The following is a 27,436-nucleotide window of genomic DNA, read 5'->3' on the forward strand; positions in this document are numbered from 1 at the left end:
TGTAGAGGGCGATGAGGTCTCCCCTCAGCCTCCTCTTCTCCAGACTAAACAACCCCAGTTCCCTCAGCTGCTCCTCGTACGACATGTGCTCCAGACCCTGCACCAGCTTCGTTGCCCTTCTTTGGACAAGCTCGAGTAATTCAATGTCCTTTTTGTAGTGAGGGGCCCAAAACTGAACACAGTAATTGAGGTGTGGCCTCACCAGCGCCGAGTACAGGGGTAAGATCACTTCCCTGTCCCTGCTGGCCACGCTATTTCTGATGCAAGCCAGGATACCATTGGCCTTCTTGGCCACCTGGGCACACTGCTGGCTCATGTTCAGCCGGCTGTCAATCAACCCCCCCAGGTCCCTCTCTGACTGGCAGCTCTCCAGCCACTCCTCCCCAAGCCTGTAGCGCTGTTGGGGGTTGTTGTGGCCGAAGTGCAGCACCCGGCATTTGACCTTATTGAAACTCATACAGTTGGCCTTAGCCCATCACTCCAGCCTGTACAGGTCTCTCTGCAGACCTTCCCTACCCTCGAGCAGATCAACACTCCCACCCAACTTGGTGTCATCTGCAAACTTACTGAGGGTGCACTCAATCCCCTCGTCTAGGTCATCAATAAAGATGTTAAACAAGAGTGGCCCCAAAACCGAGCCCTAGGGGACACCACTCATGACCGGCCGCCAACCGGATTTAACTCCGTTCACCACAAGTTTTTGGGCCCGGCCATCCAGACAGAGTTTTACCCAGAAAAGTCTGTGCCCATCCAAGCCGAGAGCAGCCAGTTTCGCCAGGAGAATGCTGTGGGAAATGGTGTCAAAGGCCTTATTGAAGTCAAAGTAAACAACATCCACAGCCTTTCCCTCATCCAATAAGCAGGTCTCCCTGTCGTAGAGGGAAATCAGGTTTGTCAAGCAGGACCTGCCTTTCATAAACCCATGCTGACTGGGCCTGATCATGTCCTGCATGTGTTGTGTGATAGTACTCAGGATGAGCTGCTCCATCAGCTTCCCAGGCACCGAAGTCAAGCTGACAAGCCTGTAATTTCCCAGATCATCCTTCCGACCCTTCTTATATATGGGTGTCACACTGGCCAATTTCCAATCTGTCGGGACCTCCCCAGTCAGCCAGGACTGCTGGTAAATGATGGAAAGTGGCTTGGTGAGCACCCCAGCCAGCTCCTTCAACACCCTTGGGTGTATCTCATCCAGTCCCATAGACTTGTGTATGTCTATGTGATGCAGTAGGTCACTGACTGTCTCCTTATTTTCTTATTTTCACAAGTACTGTAAATTACAAAGCTAATACAAAATGAGTAAAATCCTGAGATGAGAGTAGAGGTATTTTATTGAAATAAAGATTTAAATAACTAAAGAATAACCTTTACAGACCTGATGTTAAAACTTCTCCCAGAGTAAACACATATAGTTTATTTTCTATAAAAGCACAGTTGGGTTTTTTTTATTTTAATTTTTTTTAATTTTGCTTTGATAACAACTCCTCCATAGTCAGAATGTAATGAGTGGTACTGTGCATGGACTAATAAAAAGTTACAGCTGAATTTCTGGTGGACAGGAAGGAATTTTTTTTGAGACAATTACACAAATTATACCTGACAGCTTTGACTATCTAAGGGAACCAGCATCTTTACTCCTGGCCTTCTCCTAATCTCCTCACTACACTCAAGATAGCTGAGTTTCAACAGCTCATATAGTTCACAGAATGAATGCCTTTAGCAACAGGAAACATTTTCAATACTATGTCTTTCCCCTAGAGACAGATCGAAAAGTCATTTCTCATATTTGATAAGAACTTGAACGGGAATTGCATGGTATATACTAATTCAAAACAGCAGACAGCAAAAAAAAAACTTATGCCTAAATCTGATACCAGTTAAACCTATAGAAATGAGAGCCAGTGTCTTGAAGTCAATGGAATTAGGGTGGTAGGGTCAGCCAGGAACCTCGACACAGTCTAGTCTCTACTCTGTGTCAGCTAAAGGAAAGTTAATCTTATTTTTACAGATTGCTGAAAATCATGCCGTGTCTCAGGGAAACATCTGTTTCACCAGTGAGGACAAATGAGGGGAACAAGGTGGAATGTAACAGAGAGGGATCTGAAAAAGCTAGAAGGAAAAAACAGGACAAGGACTGTACCACTGTCTCAGGTGGGTGGGAATGACCAGTCCAGGAGTCATGTTTTCATCAGATGTTAAGAGTCAAGCTGTTGCACATGGAACAATTGTTTCCTGAGATAGGAGAACTTGCTGAGGTAAAGGTTTCTAGCACCTGAAAACAGTGCCCATACTGGATATCTTCCAAATACCTCATGTAATCAGTTAAAATAGCAGTTCTAAAATTAAGAGATCCAGATTTTAACATTATCCCAATGCCACCACGCCATGACCGTTCATGAATAATATTCCCAGACACTACATCTTTCTCATCGTGCAACCATGTGGCTAAATTTGTGAATGTAACAATGTTTGAAGATTATTTGCAATAAGAATGTTGCCTGAATAAGGAAAAAAAAAAAAAAAAAGAAAAAAAAGAAAGAGTTATAATTAGTCCCAGCAAGAACTAAGCAAATACAGTTTTCGGTTCTGGGTATTTTCATAGGGAGAACTTTATCACTCCCATTGCCCCAGTCGAAAAGCAAATTAAGCACCTCATTTGTTTAAATTAGCCAGAGAAATAGATACACAGAAACAAATGCTACTCCCACTAAAATCAATGTTGTGAGATCTGGGCTATGGTGCATATCTGATGGCACAGCAAGGTCCAAAGTATTATGTTAACAGTAGTGCAGCTTCAAAACGTTTGCTTTAAGTGTTAGCAAAACCGTGGTCTTGAAATCTGTGCCGCAGGCTTTCTGAGCAAGCACTAAATGGAGTAAGGAGGTTGCTAAAAGCTTTTTTCTCCCTCTGCCTCTCACCCCAAAAATAGAAGAAAACATAAAAAGCAAAGAAATCTTTTCATTCCAGGCATGGTTTTCCTTTCTTAGAACAAACCCATCCCTGTATGTCAGCTATTGTATGCATTGCAGCATCCATACCCAGGGTACCAGATTTTCAAGCGGACACCACCTGAGCCACTCCAGTGAAGAATAAAAAGCATACTTTCCAAGGGGAAGACACACTCCTTTTAATAAAAATGTATAGGAATTCTATTTTTTACATTGTATTTTTTAATGCAGCCAGTTAGGAAGCCTCCTAATGCCTGGAATGAACTTTGTATAAGATCTACTGATGGAAACTTGAGTCTCTAGTTTTGGTATTAATGTAATAAAATTCAAAATCTAAAAATTAAAACCTGTAAATACAAGAGTAAGGTTCATACTCTACTGCTTTGTCTGCAGTAAGAAATCTCTTTTACATGCACTCCAAAACTGCACAAAAATTTCCAATTGAGGCCTTCATACAGAAGGAACAGAATATCCTCTGTCTTACAATAATACTACCTTTATTATACCCCAACCAAGATTTCTCCTGTGTGCATTGTTTGTGATTTAATATGATCTCCAAATCTCATTTTACTTTGCTTAATCACTCATACCCTAAATCTCATCTAACGTTCTCCCCTCAATATATCACCTACATGGATGCCGTGAGGTGTAGCAGACTGGTCATTTAAAGTTTTCTTAATGTGAAAAGAAAGGCTAGTTAAATATTATGAGCTGAGTATCACCAGAGCGAACATTATAACACACAGAGGGCCAAGACTTAACTTCATCGTGTTTCACCAGCAAGTAGTTTGCATGTGGAGAGCAATAGCATCCACACTGATTGAAGAAATTACATAATCTTATTTTTCTGCTCATATGTGTGACACGTAAGCTTAAACAGAAATTTTATCAGCACTGAAGTGGTCTTTACAAAATAATGGTTCATACCAGGTATATGGAGTTTTCTGATCTCTTTTTTTAAAACCAGTTTCTAATAATTTAATATTTTAAACCTCTTACCGTTAAAAACGTAAAGCAAACCCAAACAAATCCCCAAACCATAAAATATTTAACTTAGTGCTAGAGATAACTTTAGAAATAACCATTCTGACAGATAGAGAACTAATATCTATAGAAGTTTTGCAGGAGTCGTTGCAGTATAATTTTTATTATACATTTGCATCATCTAAATATTTTAGAGACTATTCACAAAGGTGGTAGAACAGCTTCCCAGAAAAAAATGCAAAACCACACTTTTGGAAAAAACTGAAATAAAACCAGGCTGTAAGCTCAACAGTGAAGTCCTTTTGCCAGGTAGGACGCTAAAGTCTAAGAGTACACACCGCTAAGAAGTGCCTTGGCCCATCTGATGGGGAGGTGCATTGCCTGCACCTGTCAAGGGAAGGTCACCAAGTCTCACGTTGAGATGAGCCAGTGCTGAAAGGCTGTTAAGGAGCAGTTCCTGCTAGAAAGCCTGCTAGAAGATGATCAGTGCATGATAACTCAGATACAACACTCTTCACTGAGATGCAAATGGGACTTCAGTGAAATGGCTCTGTTCTAGATAAACTGGGATTTGCTCTAATGAGGTTGTTGAGACACTTGTTTACTACTGCCATTGCCTAAGAGAGGACAAAACGGAGGGGTGAAAGTCAATGTTTTTGTAGCAATAAATGCCAAAAGCCCCAGGGGACGTGAGGAGAATTTCCTGAATGCAGCCTTGGCTCAGGGAAAAGGAAGAGGAACAGGCTGCATGGGGAGCTCAGCCGGGAGCCCCACCTGGGGAGCAAGGATGGAGCCCATCTTCATCATTGGGACTGCAATGAATGCTCTGAAATCAGCTATCATTTATGGCCTACATAAGCTAACAATGTGTCTTAGCTACTTCCTGCCAGAGAGACTCTTCTTTTTGTTATTATTATTATTATTATCTGGATTTGTTTTTCTGTTAGCAGTATTTGACCAATTTGTGCACAGTGGGCTTTCTTTGTATATTCTTGCCTACAGCTGCAGTCTTTTCTTTGAGAGGTTTACACTCTATGAGGAGTTCAGCAGCTGGTCACAGACCTGGTTTACAAAGGGAAGGAGAAATAAACAACCAACTAGAAGAATAAAAAGACTCCATAAAGCTTTCAGTAACCTATGAACAAACTGGAGAGATGTATTTATTGGGCTTTCTTCTTTTCCTCTTCCTGACCCAGCATCCTCACCTCATCTGAAGTCAGGCACCTTTAACATACTTGTCATTTTTCCTTCAGACTTATTGTTATTAGACGATATTTAGATAGATGACAATGGGGTTAAGAGAGAAGAAAGAAATTAAAGAAAATAAGAATAGGGAATACTGCAGTCTGAATGCACCTCATTGAGCCTTCGTTCACAGGTATTTGCCTGCCTATATCCCCCACACCAAATTTTTTCTGTTGGGAACCTCTATTTCACCATTAGATACTCTTTTTTTTATGAGAGACACATGTGTGCATTCTTTTCTTCTCACAGATAAGTTACATACTCTAAATCATTCATATGCTTTTAAATCATGTCTTTAGTGTCTAACAGCATAAAGAAAACTAGCAGGGCTTCCCCCTTCCAATTAATTTTATCACTGTCCTTGTTTCTTCTCCTGCTTCAGTGAACACATAATAGATTTAGGCTAAGATAAATACAAGTAGAATTAAAAAGATAGACCACAAGGAACCAGAAAGAAAAGGGAGAAAAAGGGTTGCTTGACGTTGATATGACATCTGAGAAAGACAGCAAGAGAAATGCACCTCTACAGTAAAGCCAGAATGACTCACGTGGGAAGATGTGGAGTATCAGCTGTTGCACTAGTGGGTAACACACCTTGAACAGTGTACAAGTACCTGGTGATGCCAGGCTCTTATACAAGGTGTATTGTTTCCCCATTGTACCACCACACATGGGTACAATCCTTAGAAATAATAATAAACCTTAAACAAAAAGGAAAACCTTAAAATCTAGAGTCAATCTGGAACACTCAATGAAATCAGAATGAAGGCTGGGGTGGAAACTAAACATTGGATCAAAATTGAACTTTCGAAAACCATCTCTCCATTGATAAACACCTCGTCTGCTGTGCAAAAGACCAAAGCTTGCAAACCAGCCAGACAATATTTCCAAAGGGAGTTCTTAACTTGAAGGCATTTCAGGGCCTATCTTTCAATGTACAGTAAGGAATAATCAGCACACTCGAGGGAATGCCTCTGTTGAAGAATTTGCCTAATTTGCAAAAACAGGATGAACTTTCTCATCTACTCTTTTACACAGTATATCTAGCCCTTTCCTATCCAGATCCTCAATTCCCCAAACATTGAATCACTCTTAAAAATCTTGTTGTTTTCTACTTTTCCCATTTTCTTTTCATTTTAACCCTCTTTTTAGATTGACCTGAAATTCAGACCACCAATCTCTTCCTTTTTTCTACAAACATCACTAAATAATTGTATAAGATTAAACAAAAAAGGAAATATTGATTGACTTATATATGTGGTTTTATATATTTACATACATATATATGTGTATGGTGGAAAGAAAACTTACCTATGTCCCAGGTAAGGGGGTTATTCTGTTCCATCTCCCTTTTCCCTATGACATACCAAATGCAGGCCATCCAGTGAGCAAGCAAGGCAAACATGGACATGAGAAGCGTGAGAACTATTGTGCTGTGCTGGGAGTAACGATCCAACTTCTGAAGGAGACGCAAGAGACGTAGCAACCGCACTGTCTTTAGGAGGTGGACAAGGGAAACCTAGGAGAACAGGGAGAGAAAGCAACTTGTCAGCAGTTGACTTCTATCACACAGTTCTCTTGTTTCAATGAAAGGAAAGTCTATCTTCTAAAGCTCTATGAATTTTTGCCCACTCTTTATTCAGTTACATAGCTGCATATTATGCTTAGATTAAAGCTTAAGACAGCAGAGAATAATACAGATGGTTAAAAAAAAAAAGTATTTGAGTTTGTTGTGTACATACATATTTACTACTCCTGACTTAAACCAAACAAATTTAAAATACTGGGAGATCTTTCATTTTGTCTTTTTTTCATGCAGGCTTCTTTCAGATTTAATTTAAAAATCTGTGTTTGTGAAAAAAATGGATCCTTCCCTGCTCTAGAAGAGAAGCATAATTGTCAAACTGACCAATGTTCATTTGATTCCAATATGAAACTACAAAATAAACATCTTCAAGCACATGATGATTTTCAGTTTCTGTTAACAGCCAAACAGTAGGCCTAATTCAACTATATATGAGATGAAACCAGCTTAATAATTAAGCCTGGAAGAGACAATAACATATAGTAGATATTTTGCAGAACAAGGAAGCAGAGAAGTGAGTGGAGAATCAGATTTGTTCTTCAGATTTAAACCTGTGTTCAGGGGCCTGGGCACATTTTACTGGTTTGTATTAGAACTTCTAATACTACTTCTGAAATTTCTTACCTAAAATATTATTGCTTTTCAAGTGTATGGGGTAAAAGCAACACCTAATCTGCTCAGCACGCTAAGTGTACATCAGTTTATGAAGTGCATAGGCTTTGGCCTCAGGGGAGGTGCAGCAATGCACAGAGTGAGCAGTCTCTGGATGACCTCATTCCCTCCAGAGCATCCTCTAACCTACGCCCACACCAGAGTGTGCACAGCTCCCAGTTTTGCACATCCTTTTGCTTTTGCTAATCCAGAATAACCTGAAATTAAGCCTTTCTGTTTATGTTACCAAAACTAATAATCTGAAATATAAATTTTATGTGTGTGTATTCACTAACAGGTTGACTGATAAATTCTGTAACATGGGGTATTTTAGATTTATTCATGAAGACTTAACAATTCATTGATTTTATTCCAGTCTCAGGAATTAAGCGGGTGGGAAACCTGTAAAAGAGAAAATAAAAAAAAAACTACAAACATTCTTTTTTTTTTTTGCTACTACAGTTTTGATAGTGCATAAGTAATTCTCCCACAAGCTTCTTTATGCAGCATTTACTGTCCTTTATGTCTTTTTTTTTTTTTTTTTTCTCAAGAACCTTTACATTTCTTCTCATGTACATAGCAGGGGAAGAAAGAAATCAACAAAAACATGACACTTATTTAAAATACTTTGAAGTTCACTGCTGTCAGGAATAAGATTTGACATTAGAGCACACAAACAGTTACAAGGTCTTCTCTTTTTGCATTTCTTTTATCCATCTTGTGTCATCTACAATAAGTCGGTGAAATTAGTTATGTCTGTGGCTTTAAGCACAAGGATATCTGCAATTCTGGGGCAGAAGGCTGTAAAATATTTGAAGGAATTGCCATGTTTGCATTAATATGATCATATAACTCTTAAAATATAATTATTCTAATTGAATGCCATAGCACTATACCAACTGCCTCTTTTTCTGTGGTAATTCATTTCCCAAAGTCTCCTTTTCTTCTCTCACATCAGCTTGCTTGAATCAAACATGGTTCTGGTTGCACTCTTAAGATAAAGGGGTCCCTATTCATGACTGACTCTTCCAGGTGTTTTAGTAATATATAAACATAGTTATAATGATTGTATACATAATGATTGTATACGTGCTATGGAGCCTTCATCTTTACATGGGTGCCTATGTTCTACTACATCACAACCAAATAATGATGACTTAGGTGAAATGATTTTTTTATTAGATTTTCACAAATAAGAAACTTCAAAAGGTCCATTACAATAAGTGTGCCCTGCCACTTATCACTTGTGACTAAATTCTGACAATTTTTAGTAAGTTACAGAACATTGATAGATACAGAAACAGTGAATCAGATATCATAATGTTCTTTTTAACATGGAGACATGTTTCATTTTAAGGCCTAAAGACCACCTCATTTCAAAATAATTTCTGCATAAATTTAAACATAGTTGTAATTAATCTTATGTAATTACACTGAATTTTCTCATTAGTCATGCTAAACACTCTTCTTGTATTGTGTCTAATCTGTCATTGCAAGACCTGAAATGCCATCAGGCAGCTTTCTTTTCTATGTCACAAATTTAGAAAGACAAAATGAGGATTCAGCACTCTTATTTGTGCCTGCATAGGTTTTGCTTTGCCCACAGATATAAAACCATATAAATTTTCCATTTGGTTAATCATTTTAGACTAGCTGGGTTAACCTTTTTCTGTCAAAATGACAGAACTTTTTCTAAACCTAACACAAACTCAATCATAGCATAATGTTGAGAAGTACTGAGAAATAAAGTTGCTACAAACTAGTGATGAAATTCTCTGCTTGAAAGAATCATCTCCCACAGCAAAAAGGAATTAATAAGGAAACGTGATACATTTTAAGAAATTACTAGTGGTAGGGATCTTTAATCCTTTTTGTCTGCTTGGTTAATTGGTTTTCCTCAAAAAATTATACTCTTGCTCTATAACCACCAATAGTTACTCAGAGAGGAGCAGGTTCAATCATGATAACTTAATGGGCTGTTTTTCACTTTGGCAGCATTTCACACCACATTTCCACAGATTCAGGGATTCTTTACGTCAAATGAATACACGGATGGAAGGAGCTGGGGTCTCAGCAGGCACTGAGGTAAGGCAGGAACGTCTCAGACCTCCCAAGAGTCACCCATTTAGTGACAGGGCAAAATCCCTGCAAGGTGTAAAGGCAGCAGAGCCAACTCATACAGTTTCACATTTTTTCTTTCAAAATATCTCCAAGGATGGCGAGAGACTCCACAGCTTTTTCACGCACTCTAACTCCACAAATCTCCAACGGGAGGATGACATTTATGTGCCATACATACCTATGTATGTATGGCACTATACCTATAGCTTGCAGAATTTAGAGCATCCCTAAAGGTTTGGCCTTTGTGCCGGGGCCTGAACAGCAAAGGAGTGAGATGCTCCCTGATGCCCCTTCTCACCGTTCTGTTGAGGCAACATCTGAGAGTCGATGGAGTGAAAATCTGAGAACAGACATGAGGAAATGGCTTATTAAATCATAAAGTCTGAAAACAGTGGAATGTGATTAACACCTCCCCCCATTCTTGAAACAGTTGATAATCATTGTTATCTTGAGGATTATATTAACAGTTGTCAAGTTTTGCCTCGATGGGAAATATGATATAGTAAGGCACTGTGTTCCCATCAAGGAATCATATAGTGAACAAAACAACTGAGTTTGTTGGGGTGAATGCAGAGTGCAGACTCCCAAACTCTGGATTTGCTCTGAGTTACCAGAGGTAAGAGAGGGTTGGCCCTTGACTCTCTATTATTTAGTGGTCTTTACATATAGCAGTTAGCTCTCAAAGTTGGGCCAAAGCAAATGAAGGAAGCAGATTGGATCTTGAAAAAACTTTTAACAAGGTATTTCACTCTTGGAGCATTCAGGGAGCTATGCCTGTCAGTCAGTCTTAATTTTGAGATCAACATGGCTATCTATTGTTTTTTAATTGGGGCTTAGTGTTAGGACTTAATCTAACATTAATTGCCTCATTAAGGATCCACTGCTAACAGAGGGACATTTTGGTGCCCCTGGATATTCTTAGTCACCATATTAGTTATCTTATTCAGTAAAAAGTTTAAAAGTACAACAGACAGGAGATGTGTATTAATCATATTATAGTAGCATTTTTGATATTGTGACATTTTAACTGTAAAAATAATAATTAGCTAATACTTTCTTTTCCAGAATTCAGCATGGGACATATATCAGTCTTCCCAATGAAAAAAACAAAAGAAAAAAGAGCAATTTTGGTTTTTTAATTTTCTCCTTGAAGGAAAAGATCAGACCTGGTTCATTTAATGAAAAATACTTAATGGACATTAAACCAATACAGTTTGGCTGTTTGGTTTTAATGTAAGGGATAAACTGAGATAGTAGTATATTTAAATAAATTACCCAACAGTTATAAAAAACCAGTAATTTAAGAACGTGGAACTCTTAACTGTCTGGTTTTAAAAGCACCAGATTGATGGTTCTTAATGTAGCAAATGGAGTGAAAAGGAAGATCATTGAAGGCAATGGAACAAAATGATAAAATCAAACATACCTTACATGGGAGGCTTCCTGACTAGTGTTTTTCTACGTTTTGTTTTTGATATGTGTCTATCCTATCATCTATGTACTTGTCTGTAATTCACATTTAATGAAAATGGGATTAAGTGCATCTGTTTACAAAAGATCAGAATTCTGAGAATTAGAAAGTGACAGCTTAAAAGCCTAAGTCTGTTATGTGAAAAATCCACAAAATTGAGAAACCTTTGCCAACATTTTTTCCCAAAATTAAACTTTCTGATTTGGAGGGGGAGGGGTGTTTGGGATTTTGTTTGTTTGTTTGCTGTATTTTTGTTTAGTAGATTCTTACTCTACCAAACCTAATAGGGCTATCAGAAGAAAAACCTTTGACTTAGCATAAGTAAATCAATACAAATGTAACCCATCATGACTGTGACATCACCAGAAGTTAGACCCACACATTTTGCAAAGCACCTTAAGCATTTTGTCATTATATTCCTAAAAAAGATGAGTTGAAATCAAAGCCAAAGTTAAATGAGAATTGTAAGTAATAGATGTTAGAACACACAAAAATTAATGATCATACTGTAATTTTTTGACTAGAATGCCCAGAGGTATAGAGAAAGAAGATCCCTGGATGAGTAAAGAATGCTGACCATAACAATAATTTACTTTGCCACAGTAACAATTTATAAGTCTTGAAAAATTAAGGATTAAATTTATGCAGCATAAATAGCAAAAGCCATAGGGAATTGTATTTCAGTATGGTAAGTAAACATGAAGCTAACGCAGGTCCAACTGTTTACAATGTAAGAATAATTGAATAAAAAAACCCAGTACATATGTGTCTTTCACGATAATAAATGGCCACTTTGACACTCAATCTTGCAATACTTTTAATTAAAATGTATAATACATTGTATTCCTTCCTTCAGCATCCATTGTGAAAATACACTACAGAGCTGAAAAAAACACCAAAGTTAATTCAGCTTTAGTCTTCAGATCTGGAAAAAACCCCCAATGAACCCCTCTTGAAAAAAGAACAATTAAAAAAGACAGGTTAGTACTTACCACAGTGACATTGAAAGCATAAAGAAGATCGAAAGGAAGTGCAGCAATTAAATCAATGATAAACCAGGTAGTCACGTAGTGGATACAAATAGATCTTGCTTCAAATATAACTTGGCCAGACTTGCTGACATATGTTGTTCGGAAATTTAAAATAATATCTGCTTGACAAAGAATGAACAGAATCAGAGACAATGATTTCTTGATTCCTGGGGATAACACCAGGAATTGTTTCTCTTATGCATGGCAAAAAACCAGATGAAGAATCTAATACAGAAACAGATAAAATATAGTGGTAAGAGATCAACATACACAGAGTTAAACTAATTGATGCACGAAGTTTTTTGTAAGGAGCAAAAAGAATGTTTAAAGCATTTAAAACTCACTGATTTCAAAGGGAGTTTGAATTAAAAAAAAACCCAACAGTCACATTGCTCCTTAAACAGCACCAAATATTTGTATTTCTCTTAATGAAAAATGAGGGTATGACTGCTGTGCATAAAACCTATTTACATTTCTTTTAAGATAAAAAAATCATTAATTACTTTATTTAAAAGGTGTAATTGAAACTTTCTTTTAGTCATAACTGTCCAGCATAGAGAACAAACGTCATGCTCAAGGATAACTGTTTGTTTATCAACAGAAACGTGCTGAACTCACTTGAAAAAAAAGGCTTTTAGACTACAGTGGAGATCACAGAAGTGATATGAATTGCTTGGTGGCTTGTGCATTTTGTATGTTCCTATCTAACATTCCAGGATGAGTGTCTTTCAATACGAGATATACTTTTGACATGTCTTGCTAAAGCACATTAACACTCAAAGAAAAGCTCAGGTCTTGACAACAGAGTCTCAATTATTTTCACGTCCTACAAGACAAAGACTATAATCTGTCCTCGAGCTATGCACCCAGTTTCTACTAACATTAGTGAGAACTATGTGTATAACTTTTACAATGTCAGAAAAGAGTGCAGCCAACCATCAAGACTGGTGTTTTACAGCAAGATAATTAGCCTGCTGCCTTGCAAATTGTAATGCCTCATGCTGAAGACCATCTCATAAAAGAGAAAGAAGTGATCCCAAGTGTTAGGAAGACATTCAGAGTGTGATTGACTTTTTTCCTCATTAAAAACTAGCAACGGCAGGGTGATGGTCTTGGCAGCCTGAAAGCCAGTGGACTCTCTTTAATATCCAAGTTATGAGAGGCAGCTTCCTAGATGCTAGTCCAGTGTGTAACAGACTTGTCAACTGTGTTATCTGTAATCTAGGTAGCCTATTACTAAGCGTTACAAGGAGGGAACTGCACTCCCTGTGACGTCTGCCTCTGTCTATGGCAGCAATGGCAGCACTGACTCGATTCTGTCTGCTAGATGATGTCCAATAAGATACACCTTCAGCTGCCTCTTCTACACTCTGCTCTTGTAGGGAGGTAACAGCAGCAGCTGCTGGGGGATGGCTCTGCATCATATACAGCATGGAGCATGCAGATGTTTGGGAAGTGTTTGCTGCCCAAACAGATGTTTCTCACAGTCTCTGGGGAAGGGGACACAGAAATGACAAATGGAAGCACCTACAACTGAAATTCAGCCTCTTGCCCACTAGCAGGCTAAAGGTATAGGAACATGAGGTCTGTCTTGCAAATGGAAATAAACACAGAATATAAGAATTTCATAGCCTCAGTCTATTCAAGGGATTTTTTTTTTTTTTTTAATCTTTGGATGCAAATATCTCCTTTCCTCACAGCTAGTTTCTTGTATATTATATAAACTTGCTCCAATTCAGCACATACCTGGAAAAAACACAAGCTATGAAGTCCTAAAAATCAAGCATACCTCAACTTTTGCCTCTTCATAATTAAAATACAATGAACACTAACAGTACTGGTATTGTAACTTAGTTTTGATGCAAATGAAGTTAGATCTAAAAAGTGGGAAGTAGTAGGAGTAGTAGATTCATCTGCTCTTGGTTTTGTAGGTAAGTTTCTGGGACTTGAGAACTACTTTTTCTGCTATACTCACATGAGAATGAATGACTAATTTCTGATATACATTTTATCCTGCATTTTTCATTCAGTGTATGAGAAATGTCTGCAAAAACCAGCACGTATGAACAGACTCCCCCCAGAAAGCAAAATTGGAGGATAGATTTTCCAGAACATGAGACACAAAGCATTGCTACCACTAGAGCCATAAAAAGACCAGTGGGTGAGCTTTGTCCCATTTGCAAGCTTTTGTACAACCTAGACAGCAAAATGCAAAAATGAACATTAAAAGATTTTTTCCCCTATGATATATTTGAAAATCAAAAATCTGAAAATTGAAACTTTATGCTTATATAGAACATGTACACTGAAAATGGAATAAATAAATATTTATGCAGCTCTCTTTAAATGAAGCAGATTTTATTAGGTTCTGATTGTTAGGTATTTTTCCCCTTTCCTGAATTTTCCTGTTTATCAAGAACATTGTTTTTTACCTTTCCCGTGTTTTCTCTTTTTTTATTGTAGCTTTTTTCTGTGCCGTACTTCTGAAATAAGATGGCTTTGCAAATGACACTTTTCAATAATAGTCTAGTGAGGACAGCCAGCACACAGACTTACAGTAAAGGAGAGTACTGTAAAGCAGAGCAAAAGTATCTGACCAGGTTCATCTTAACTGAGTAAATCAAAGATTTAAGATGATCTGACACATTATAAAAGCTCAATGGAAAATGCTGCCTCATTGAGAGGGCATGGATTGCCACTAGTCTATATTAAAGCATTCTTTCACTTCCAGAATTTTATTTTAGAATCTTCCGGTACTAAAAGAACATTAAAAATAGAATTTGTTTGACTCTCACTGCACCAGGATAGCATTGGAGAGTGTTACCTACATGACTCAAATGCTTAGGGCTAACATTGTCTACATTAGGACCAGGCAGATCCACTATTTTATAACTTCTTTTTCATGTCTTATGAACATAGATACTCAAATAGAGCAGCCACACAATCCATGGAGAAATTACTGTTGAAGTCCTATAATAGAGTTCACACTATTTTTCTTACAAAGGAGTTTGAAAATTAAATCCATCCACCTATTAATTTTACTTAGTCGCTTACACTTAATTTTAAATATAATGGAGTAGCTGACACTCAGACAAATTACTAAGTCTTATCCAGGTTTGACCAGGAGATCTGTTGATGTCACTTGATATCCATGACAGCATTTCCATCTTAAGAACAGCAATATCAAACTTTCTTTCTTTTAGTGTACTTGTAGAGATGCTTTCCTCCATGTTTGCTGTGATGTGCTACTTGCACATCATGATGATGGAAGCTATGAAGAATTGGAGTTAAAGATCTCTACATATCTGGGGGACAAGGTATAGAATGTTTGCCTAAAGCACTGCCAAACATTGGTATAATGTTTTACAAAGTGTCAATTTTACCAACTTGTTTAATTCTACACAGATTTTCATTGACATACACATTTTGTGAATTTATATTATGTTAGATGATGCACTGAACCATAAAAGGGTCTGATGAAATTCATAGCTGCTATAAAACAGTCATGTTTCATTATATACACTTGATATTTTTTCTTCTTAACTGAAAAAAACCCAACCAGGTTTCAAAGTTTCATCTCCCTAGAGTTTTTCTTAAAGTTTTTGTAACCTAATCAGAGAAGCACTTCTGTGATAGATCAGCTTCTACAAAATATTAATTAGACTTTCAATTATCATGCAGTAAGACAAATGCACGTTTAATCATTTTCACTGCCATATGCATATTTCATATATGTATTCCTCACCCTTAAAGAAAGGATAATTCTGTTGTATACGTTTAAAATCTTATAACAAATAGATGTTAATAGTTCCAGTTCTAAAACATTTTGGTATTTCATGTACTAATTTCAAGTTCTTCAATGTGGATAGTAGAAATTATTTTTCAGCTATATTTGATCCTGTCTTTCACTTTTATGCCTGTTCTACTTTGGCAGTGAAACAGGCACAAACAAAAAATGTATGCATTTTTGCAAGGACAACTTATGTCTACAAAGGAGAGATCAATTACTGAAAAACATTGTCTATTCATATTATGTAGGATGCTAAACACAACATCACAGGTGCCTCCAATTTCAGATATATTATGGTTGTTCTATAAGCTTAGTAATAAAAATTCCTGACAGTTTCTAAAAAATAATAACTACGTAACATGAGATTAGACAAAGGTCTTTTCCAACCTGAATGATTCTATGATTCTAATTTGGGATAAATTAGTGTTGCAATCTATTGTAATGGGGGTTAAAAAATTTATTACTGTTTGGATCTGGAGAACATAATCTTATCATATATTGACACTGTGAAAATATGACATAATCTAAGATGTGCCCTTGAAAGTGTAAAAGAAACTTTTTTGAAGACCCCAAGGGTTTTGTCAACATATATGTTTGGAACAAATTTTGAGCATGAATTAACATTCAAGACATTAAAGAAAAATAATAAGGCTTCCAAGTTAAAAAAAAAAAACAAACCAAAACAAACCAACCAAACAAAACCTCACGAAGTTTTAAGATACAAAATAACCCAGAAAATGTAACTGAAATGCAGAAAAGATCGGTGACCATCAAAATTTCAATTTTGAAAGTGAGAACAAAATGTAATTAAATTTAAATGACTAAAAAAACCTGAAGATGTATACAGAGTATTATAGTCCACTTCCCTCTTATTTTCTAAAAAGAAGAAAACTAAAACTCTGGTTTTGGAATGAAGTAGGAAAATTTATCACTCAAAATGATGCTGTAGATGGCACAGAAGTTTATCATATAACAAAGGAGGCATTGGACATTTCAAGGAGATTTTGAAGACAAAGTTCCACCTAATATTCTAAGTAGAACTTGCTGAGAGCAACTTTCTGAATCACCAGTATTAACTTCTAATAAAATCTCTGAAAATTGGAGAAATGCCAAGGAAATAGAATTTGGCACGATAATTTTAATAATGGGGGGGACACAATGACACAGGCCACTAAAAGTGATGATCCAGAAAACAGTTCATTTGTTAATCACAAGAAAAGCAGATCATTCTATCATATATGTTAAATATACAGTAATAACAATACATTTTAAAGTGTAACTAATGCCGTAAGTTCATGGAGAGTGTGAAATCAACACACTGTCTTTTGCTAAGAAAATGATATGGTTTTGATATAGCTAGCAAGTTGATTGTCACAGAATACTTAGATGTGATAAATTATTTCAATCTGTATCATCCTAATTTGAAGGTTTGCATTAAATAGAACGTGGGACACATAAAACAAAAGAAAAATCTGTCTTTCTGTTCAGTTTCAAAATGTTGTTACTATGGGTTTGTTTATAAACAAAACTGTTTCTAGATGATTCATCTTGGCTGATTAAGTTCACACTGATACAGTAGTTTTTAACAAAGAAAATGGATGACTATGGCCAATTCAAATCCAAATATAAAATGGGTCAAATATCTCTGTATGATAGGCAAAACACATCTAATACCCAAGAAGGGAAAAGATATCTGTAGAAGGGGAGATTCTGGCTTGGAAAACAAGGACACCAGAAGAGATTTCTAATAGCTAAGAGATTTCTACTAGGTAAGAGTGTTGGTATGGGCTTAGTACAAAGAGGTGGCAAAACCAAGAATATCACCTGTGAATAGAAAACAGTTCATGATTTTGGTGAAACAACTACAGCCATACAACTCTAGCACCCACACCTCAAGACAAACGAAAAGACAAAGAGAAGAATTGCAAAGAACTGCCTGGACTTCACTTTACATGATGTTATAAATTCAACTTTCTTGGATTACTCAGCTCCAGAATTCTAACAGAACTGACTTCTACTTGTTTTCATCTACTGATAGGCTTCTTAGGCAAAATAGACTACACTGGGCAGACATTGACTTTAGGTAAATTAATTTTGGAAATCAGATGTGGCTTAGCAAATGAGGTGATGAACTTGCATCATTTGGATTCACATCAAACACTCATACTGTATAACACAATGTACTAAAGATATCTAATTTATGTTCAAGCACACAGCACTTAGATATATGGACTCATATAACTTATTTACGTGAGGTGAAAATATATATATGTAGATGTGCTAGGGAGAAGAAAGGCAGGTTTGACTGTCATGATCATCCTCTGCAGCATTGGGTTACTCTGTTTTCTCTTTCATTTCATAGCTTTAGGGGGAAAAAGGACTGATTTGCATTTCTCCCTACATGTTCTTTAGGTAGGCTACACTAAGACTGGGTAAAGATCTTCAAGAATGTTAAATATTATACTCAAGAAGCAATTCTTCCCCCCACTGGTACACTACTGAGGCAAAGAGAAGAGGTAGAGAGAGCACAGAGAGATCATGTTGGATCATTCCCTTGAGGTGTCAGAAAACATTTCTTTAGGATGCTTTTTGATCAAATGCCCAGTTCTAATGCCAGATCTGGGTCTAGAAAAGAATTACTTCCCAGGTTTCACAGGCAGAAATGTTTTGTGCTGTTTCTTGCAGTTTGAAGCTAGACAGTCTGCTGTGATAATTTGAAACATACCAGTTAACCTATACACTGCTAGTAGTGGATCTATGGTATTTCTGACAGCTTGATCCCTGCCATTTCCTCTCTTTTACCCATTAGAGTTGAGTCTCCTAAATTAATTAAATCTTTGGGGGAGTTCTTGTTGTTTTGGCACAGTGTTGATCCTTCAAATTTTTCAAGCTTTAGTGCATAAGCCTTAACACGAGTGACCTGGACACATACCAGAGGCTATCTGGTTCCATGCACTGTCGTCTTGCAGATTATAGTTGGTTCATGTTTTTAGAACTACTGTTTTAATGCAACAAAATCCTCAAGCTGAATAGAACATATAAGTAAAATTGGAGATATAGAGTTAGTTGGTTACTATACATGTTTACAGATCAGTATGGTAGCACCAGCCACATACATAACTTTCACACAGATTTGCTTGATATAGGTAAGAAAGAAAGATAAGGATATTTGCATCACTAGTACTTTGAAACCTCTCATTCTCATTTGTTTCAGAAACCTCAGTGTGTAGTTATCAAAGTTAGAAAAAGGATTTTCTTACTTATTGCACATTAGCGTTTGTGAAACATCTAAAGCTTTAACAGAAAAAGAGATAACTACTTGCTTTAAACTCCCCTAAGCCATCCAGTACACCAAAGGCTTATCAATGTGCATATGGAATTCACTGTTCAAGATTGAAGAGATTAGAGGGTTTTCTGCACCCTTTCTGCCTTCTTATCAAAGCAATTTAGGAAAACATCCCCAGACAACATTTATATACATAAAATTGAACAGGAAATGCTAAGTGCTTCTTTCTGCATCCAACTCATTAGATAAAAAACCAGAGGGAGGTAGGTAAGTGTGATCCATCTTTTATTTCTTGGCAGTTTTCTGAGCTGTACTTGGGTATAAAGAGTTTCTTCATCTGGGCAACCTTATTTACAGCTTAATTGCTGTGCTAAAGTACTTACCAAGAAAGCTGTAAAGGAAAAAAAAAAACCAAAACCAACCAGAGCTCCTGAGGCAAGATACTTCTAAAAGCACAAAAAAACCTTTAACTCAAATTTAGAAATATCTGTTTCTCCTGAGACATTTCATTATTTTTAGGAATTACATGTTCCAGAGTCTTCTGGGGCATGCTGTTTAAAAAGTGGAACATTAACTTTTTTTTTTTCTTTTTTAAAATAAATGTTTTCTTATCATTAAGACTTTGAACAACTAGAATGGTAAGCAAGTTGAGGCAACAAAAAGTAGTTAAAGATCAAAAAATGGTACAATAATCCATTCTGAAAGTACGCATGGATTATGTAATATATATTGGAAATTGTTTGTGAATTTTACTGAGCACTAGATCCTACCTATAACAACACTAACTTATCAAAGAACAATTTGAAATTCAACATGAGCATCAATGTTGTGAAGCTTTGGGGATTCCAGATAACACCACAGCATCAAAACTAATGATTTTCATTACTGCTGAATTTGTGTTCCAAATGCCCTGAGATGAGGTGGGCTTTAACCTTTTCCTACAGCATGAAGGGCAACAATTTTTTAGGTTACAGCTGTAAACCAGGCAACAGGGACATGTAATCTCTGAGCTGATTACTAAATTGTACATAAAATGACTTCAATATCTTTGGACAATTAGTGGGTCAGAAATTTTCTACAAGAGGTATATTTGAATATCTTTAAGTATGCTCTAACAACAAACTTCTGTCTGTGCAAGCTTCATATTTAAAGCTGTGTTTGATGTTTGTTTTAGACTGGGACAAGAACTACATACAATCTCTTTTCTGTTTTAGCAGCTCTCATAACACAATTAACAAATCATTAACAATAAGCATTATTACTATAGAAAAAAAATTCTGAAGTTATCTCACTGTGAATTTTTTCCATGTAAGCTGCAAAAGCATATTTTAAATGATCTTGCAAGCTACATAGAACATGCCACATGCTCAGGAAAACAGAATAGGGGACATAAATAATGTCTCTGACATGAGCAATGTCATTAGAAAGTTACCTAAAACTAAAGCAAGAGTAACAGCAGAAAATATAAACTGGCTCACTTACTGCATTCTGTGCAGAAACACAGCACACACATATCTAAAATATCATCTTTATACTTGATGCAGAGAGGAAGGAAAGGGTGAAGCCTCTCTATTCTTGTCTTCATTAGGAAAAAAAGCTGTGTTCTTATTTCAAGTTAGATAATTCAATTTCAGTTAAAATTAGACAGCAAAAAGTCAAAGTTCAAGAGAATTAAAGCTCAAGATAAAGTTTAGACTATCCTATTGACTTTAAGAAAGGCCATGAAGTCATGTATAAACTACAAGGTGCCTTTTTTTTCCACAGATTTTTACTGTGTTTTAGCATAGATACACCTGGTTTGTTAACAAACATCCATGCATTTTAAGCCAGCCCTGACATGTGTTGCAGACTTTTGCTCCTTTACCACTTACTGCTGTGCAGGTGAGCCTGTGAGTTTAACAGAAGCAAAGTGTGTCAGTCCGCAAAGCAACAAGTAATTTTGTTGCTATCAAACCCAAAGGTTAACTTGACCTGACAGCACTCAATAGGGAGAACCCAAGATCTCCAATTTTAACAGACTTGGAACAAGCAATCATATCACCCATGCAGCTCCCTTGCCCCTCACTTCCAACGATTTAAATAGAGCTTTTTCCCCAGTTATTTCAGCTCTAATTTCCACACCCAAGTCAGGCAGAATCACTTCATATTAAGAAAAATTCAATGGCAAATCAATGGCCAGCCACCCTCAGAAAGACTGCTCTGCTTTGTCTGCCTAGGCAAATCTCTTGCCTCTCTATCCCCTCATATTCTCTATTACATGCCTACTGCTTTCACCCTACATCCTCCAGCACTGCTCCGCTGTTATGTCCAAACACAGGTTTCTGCTTCATGCACCCTCTGAACACATGTGCCTGTTGATGCAATTCCTTTCTGCTTTTCCAGTCCTGCTCCTCATTCTCTCTAGCCTGCAGATCCAATCACCTTCCCCTACCAACCCCACACAAGGCAAACCAGAAGCTCTGTTAGGCACTGAGTCCCTAAGGTGCATCCAGAGAAAATAAACAGTGAATCTCATAAAACCATTTGGTACAATCAACCTCAAACTTAAACCTTGACTCTGATTTATCTTCTGGTGGGATCCCATGGCTACCTAGCTCAATCTGCATGGATTCTCTCAGACTATTATTTCCACTACTGATAAGATATGGGAACACATCCTTTTCTTTTAAAAAATGAATTCTTGTAAGAAATGTGATATCTCTAAAACTTGTACAAAGTTACGCTGACAGATTAAAGAAAATGAATTTGTATAAAAACAAAACCCAGTTTTTATAGCTATGAAACTGTCTACATTAAATAATGCTATCTATATGCAGTTGCAGTTCCTAATTTATTTATATATTTTGCTCCAATTAAACTCTTACACAGTATCCACAGCAGTGACCATCAGCAGGCTGAGACCAACATTAGCCTAATGTCTTCCAAGTTTTCAATTACCATGGATACATGCTTTTGTTATATTTTCATTCTAAATTTCTGAAGCCAATAGCATGATCTAACTGAAAAGCTCTAACATTCCTTTCCTTATTTGAGTGTTCTAATGGATTTTACTCACCTATTTGTGACTATTTCCTTTTTCACAAGCTTCCACTGTGAAAATCCATGCCCTAGCGATGCTCAGTTCCCATGAAAAGACAACTTCATTCATAGTTGGGCATAAATGAACTAGGAATTCTTAGCAAGTCTGTAGAGTTTTGGAACCGTTTGGTGACCTCTCTTGAATTAAAGCTCTGCAGGACATGTCACATCCTTTACCAAGCCATCCTTTTCTAGATTTCTGTCATGTTCACATTCACACACAGACAGTGAGTAGTATGAAAACACCAATTTAAACTGGTGCTCAACAAAAGGCAAAAAAGATTACATTACATAAAAAAAAATGGAGGCTCTACTCAGTGTATAATGCAGATTGCAACCCTAAATTATATAAAAAGAGAAACCTATAAACTGATATTCACCAAGCTATCCTACTAATCCTTAAGATGTTTTCCAGAATAATACACCTTTTCCAATTTCAAAAGCACAACACATGTTTAGTATAATCTCAATTTCTTTGCCTATAAACAGGATAATTTTACCTGGAACAGCTGATTTTCCTGTGCCAACATTTTTTTATTCTCTTGATTTTTTAAAAATAATTCCTGATGGGATTAGACATATTATCAAACTACAGCAGAATAACAATTCAGGATTAGTCAGATGATTCAATAACTGTCTGTGGCACACTTTTGGATTGCAGCAAATGCTAGGTAATATAACTCAGTTTACCTCTCTTTTACTGTGAACTAAATGAAGCTGAAAAATCCTGCACCTTTAGGGCAAGTAGTATACATATAAGCAGTAACTAGGGTATTGGGTGTGCATGATTTTTTATTAGACTACAGTAATTCAATCCTGTGCTTGAGACCTAGATGATTTAGGTATATTAACCCCATTGATTTTCAGAGCAGACAGTTTCCTACACCACCTCCCTCTCCTAGATGGTACAACTGTCTCTTCTGTTATATCTTCTATTTTTTTCATCTTCCTTTATGTGATTTTACATTGATTGTCTTTAGCTAGCAATACTTTCCCCAAAGGCCAAGCTCTTTGATCTATCTGATTATTTGAGCCAATGTTATTTAATTATATATGGATAATGGTATTAGAATCTGGCCAGAGAGCTTTAGAAAAGATTCCAGGAAATATTAGTGCTACATTGCTTGAAGAACAATTTATCTGTCCCTATATAAACTCTTATTTTTTCTTTTCTACTGCTGCTATAACACTAGATGTTTCTAGTAAATCTCCTAGGAAAAATTTATTCAAATGGAAGTGTGATTTTTCAACTCAGCATATCCCCTCAAAATGTCTATTACCATGATTAGCTTGATGATTTTCTTTTTGATGCTGACATGATAAGGTGAGGGAGATGATATTGGTTTTATATAGGAAAGGAAAGTAATTCTTATTTTACACCTGTTGCTTAGGAATCCGGGCTATTATGAAGTCAAATAAAGTTTACAAGAAAAAAAAACAACAGAGATTAAGTAATAAAAAACCTAAATGTAGGGAGTTTATATAATAAATACATAATATATAAAAAAAATATAATCTATAAATAATAATATATAACAAAATAATGAGTTTTTATAACAGCCTGTTGCAGCTGCTGAAGGAAAAGCATTTTTTTTCCTAAGAAAGGTATAACAAATGGTGAACAGATACTAAATAAAAATCAATCCTAATTAAGAATCAGCAGGTAGTAACATTTTAAACCATTAGTACTGAACACTTAAGATGCACTTCTGCAGGTAGATGAAAAAAATACAAAAAGAAATATGTCATTTACAAGCCATAGATGAGTAGAGTTGTGGATTCTCCTTTCTCTGAGGTCTTTGAAGAAGAGCTGATGTTCTTCAGGAAAACGTTTTAGTCAAACACAGTTTATTGGAATTAATATTAATACCTGGATTAAACATAATGTCTATTAAATATAATGTCTTAGGATTGAACTAGATGGTCAAAATTTTTCTTTCTTATCAGAATCTTTACGAACTGAAAGGTCATATAAAACTACATATAACTGAAATCTCAGATGTATTGTGTTGAATATGTAAGAGTGAGAAGGAAGCAGCCAGCCTAAATTTTATAGTGTTAGAAATTAAAGAAAGTATCCCAGATACAAAGTGTAGGTCGCAGTGGACTTGAAATCTAAAAAGGAATATCAAAAGCCACCATTGTACCACCAGGATGGTATTTTGTTAAATAGAAGAATTTGTTCTCTTCCATAGTTTAAACAGAAAAAAAGTCTTATTGAAGAACATGATCATTAAAGAAAATTACGTAAAAGGATTAGAATAAATCCTTAAGCAACAGTACATTTTAAATGATAAAACTTGACTAGCAATTATACCTCTCCCTCCTAATTTTTCCTTGGGTGCAACACCCAGTAGCATTTTCTCCTGGGCATTAGCACCTGGAAATAACCCGGTTTGATTGGTGTGGGAAGTCACAGAGGTTGGGAACCTCATTTCAGAGACACATTCCACCTCCATTCAAAGAAGCTCTTTTTTAGAGGTCTTGTGGCTTTAGCTGGATGACTAACATTCAGGTGAACATCAGAAACATAGTTTAAAGCTACAGATTCTTAAAATCCTCAGCACAGGGATACCTCATTCATGTAATATGATGGACCTCTGGAAAAAAGCTCCTGCTAATGTAGAATCAATATAATTCATAGGCTTTGTTCTGTTAAACTGACCATTGAATACACTAAGCTGTTTTACCAGTCAAATTTCTCCAGTGAAAAGAGCTTATTTACAATTGGACACCAAGTTGCTTGTCACTACAGCACATGAGGAGTGACATGGTCCCTATTCTAAGGCAGTGCTATGACATATGTTCTCAGCCTTGCTCCTTTACAGTTTGACAACCAACATTATCTTTAGTGGTTTCAGTGGAGCAAGATCTATTCTCAGGTATTGTGGATCATAGCAGAACTGATTCATAAAATCCATCTGTAACTGACAGACTGATTTGCTCTTCCTTACTATTTGTTCTTACAATGGAATGTAATGGAGTATTGAAGTCACACCCAAGAGGAAGTACTGTTTTACTTGGGCAAATTATCCATTAATATAAACCCCTGAAATCTGAAGACATTAGTAGTTTGGATGGCTATTGTGGTAACAAAAGACACTCCCTCCAGGAGTGCAGTATGGTCAGTGTTACTGCACTAGCATGGTATGCTCTACCAAACACCATACTTAGGCTGCTGTAGCCATTATGGTGGGCGTGCTGGGACACACAAAATGACCAGCACACCAAACTTAAAACAGATGTTTTAACTGCAACCTTCTGCTGTGCTGAGAGCCCATGGATTCAAATCCCAATACCATGAAATTGCACAAAAGGCCACAAACTTAAAAAAATAAAAAGTCACATTCTTTTATCTGCTTCCTTGATTTTCAGCCCTTTGGGTTCACCTTTTCAAGTTGCTCTCCTTAACTATGAGGGTGATAAACAGGGATTAGCTAATCTCAGTTTTATAGTAGTTGGTACTCCAGAAAAGCATCACATATTGTGACCTTTACAATAACATACTGGCAAGATTTTCTCTTTTATAAACTGTGCTCTACCATTTAAAACCAGACTCAATTCATGAACATATTGAGTAACTAAAATATATTATGCTGACTTTTCTACTAAGGAAGATACAGACTTTGGAGTCTTGAAATAAAAGCGAAGAACTAAAAATACTTCTGAAAAATGGACTGCTACCTCTGCTTTTAAAAGAAGCTAGTATTTGTGACTGCAGAAGTGTGACAGTTTCTACATGTGTAATTTTCTTAATAGAACCTGCAGAAATAGGGCAGAAAGAAACAATTCCAAACAGTGAAGAAACATCAGTCATATGATTTAACTTTTAAATAAATTCAATGTGTGTGAAGTAAATGTAGTTGTTAGGTATTTCATGAACACAGTTCACTTTACACAGATGCTGGAGACAACAATGAAAAGATCAAACAAGTAAAACATTCAGTGGGCAATGGGGCAACTGCTTCGTGCGCTTAAAATTTTTTTACCAATTCCAAGGGGAAAACCTGAAATATTTTTCTCAGAAATTCCCTCATGCAGCTTGACAACAATTCACATAGGACATTAATCATAAATCATAAAAAAATATGAAGAAGACCACATGAAAGCTCACAAAAAATATGTAAACTATATTAAGCTTCTAAGCATTTCCTTAGAAATTACCTAAATGGTTAATTAAAAGACTTTAATCTTATTGAAAAATATAGTGCTGTTTCACCATTGTGTTATAAGATAGTAAACCAAAATGCAAACTTTGTCTGATTGTAGCTGTAATGTGAGTCAGTCACACTCTAGAACAGGGGAGTTTTAACTCTTCATACCTTTTGAAAGAAAGCATAGCAGAGTGAAAATTATGTACAAAACTATTACTACAGCGTTTCCCAATGTGTGGATTGACTATTGGTGAAATAAATGATTTGTCACACTTTTTTTTTTTTTACAGTAGCACCACACTTTAGCCAAAAAAAGATGACAAGTCAGTTCTTAAGTGATTTCCACTTGTAAGTACTCAGAAGCCTATCACTCTGATGTTACAAGCCTTATTGTGAAATAGGAAGTAGGAAAGAAAAACAATCTCTCTGAAGGGATTCATTTAGGACAGACGAGAAGTGGAACAGTGACTATATTTGCCAGAAGCACAGATGCAGAATATCTTGACCCATCTATAAGCTGCCTACAGAGCTGTCCCCAGAATAGTAAGGAATTACATATGGCAAATGCTGCATATTTCAACCTATACTCATGAGGCTCCCATCATCTTACATGTGTTTTTTAAAAGGCCTTTATCCTGTATAATCTACTTGCTTTGTATTAGGTATTCCTTCACAACAACATATTTCAGAATGGAGCCTGTTCAGTACTTCTTTAAGTGCTTGTTTCTTGGATTTTGCCTTTAACTTTGATGGTACATGGCACAATACTTAGGATCCCTTCTTGCAACCAGTGGTTTAAGTCAATGTCATTCATTTTGGCAGCAGGAAAAGCAGGAATGCTCAGACGAGCAGCTTTCTTGTCTTAAACGTAAGGTATCTCCCAAATTCAGGAGTAGTAAGCAACATTTTGGGGCAATGATTTCTTAAAACTTTGGTTAGATCTACAAGCATCCATATTTTCATTCTATGATAAACTGGCTGATGATGTGTACAATGACATCACATCTCTGCAAATGAAGAGAAGGAGTCATCAGAGCTAATACAAGTCAAATTTTCAACGTGCCTCCATTATCATAATATTTATCTTCATCC

The 27,436-nt window shown here is 36.4% G+C and overlaps 1 protein-coding gene across 2 annotated transcripts in view; it reads right to left on the reverse strand.

The window, feature by feature from the left end:
* The window catches only part of KCNH8 (potassium voltage-gated channel subfamily H member 8), a 193,585-nt gene that overhangs the window by 65,787 nt on the left and 100,362 nt on the right, over positions 1-27,436 (reverse strand). The window contains exons 6-8 of one of the 2 annotated variants that reach the window (XM_074861298.1): positions 11,998-12,155; positions 9,833-9,874; positions 6,489-6,696 (exon numbers count right to left, since the gene is read on the reverse strand). In XM_074861298.1, the coding sequence (XP_074717399.1) occupies positions 6,489-6,696; positions 9,833-9,874; positions 11,998-12,155 (408 nt within the window). The remainder of the gene's footprint in view (positions 1-6,488; positions 6,697-9,832; positions 9,875-11,997; positions 12,156-27,436) is intronic. The other variant, XM_074861308.1, reaches the window with a different exon arrangement.

This window comes from Strix uralensis, chromosome 1 (genome assembly GCF_047716275.1).
Source record: "Strix uralensis isolate ZFMK-TIS-50842 chromosome 1, bStrUra1, whole genome shotgun sequence".
Taxonomy (NCBI): Eukaryota; Metazoa; Chordata; class Aves; order Strigiformes; family Strigidae; genus Strix; species Strix uralensis.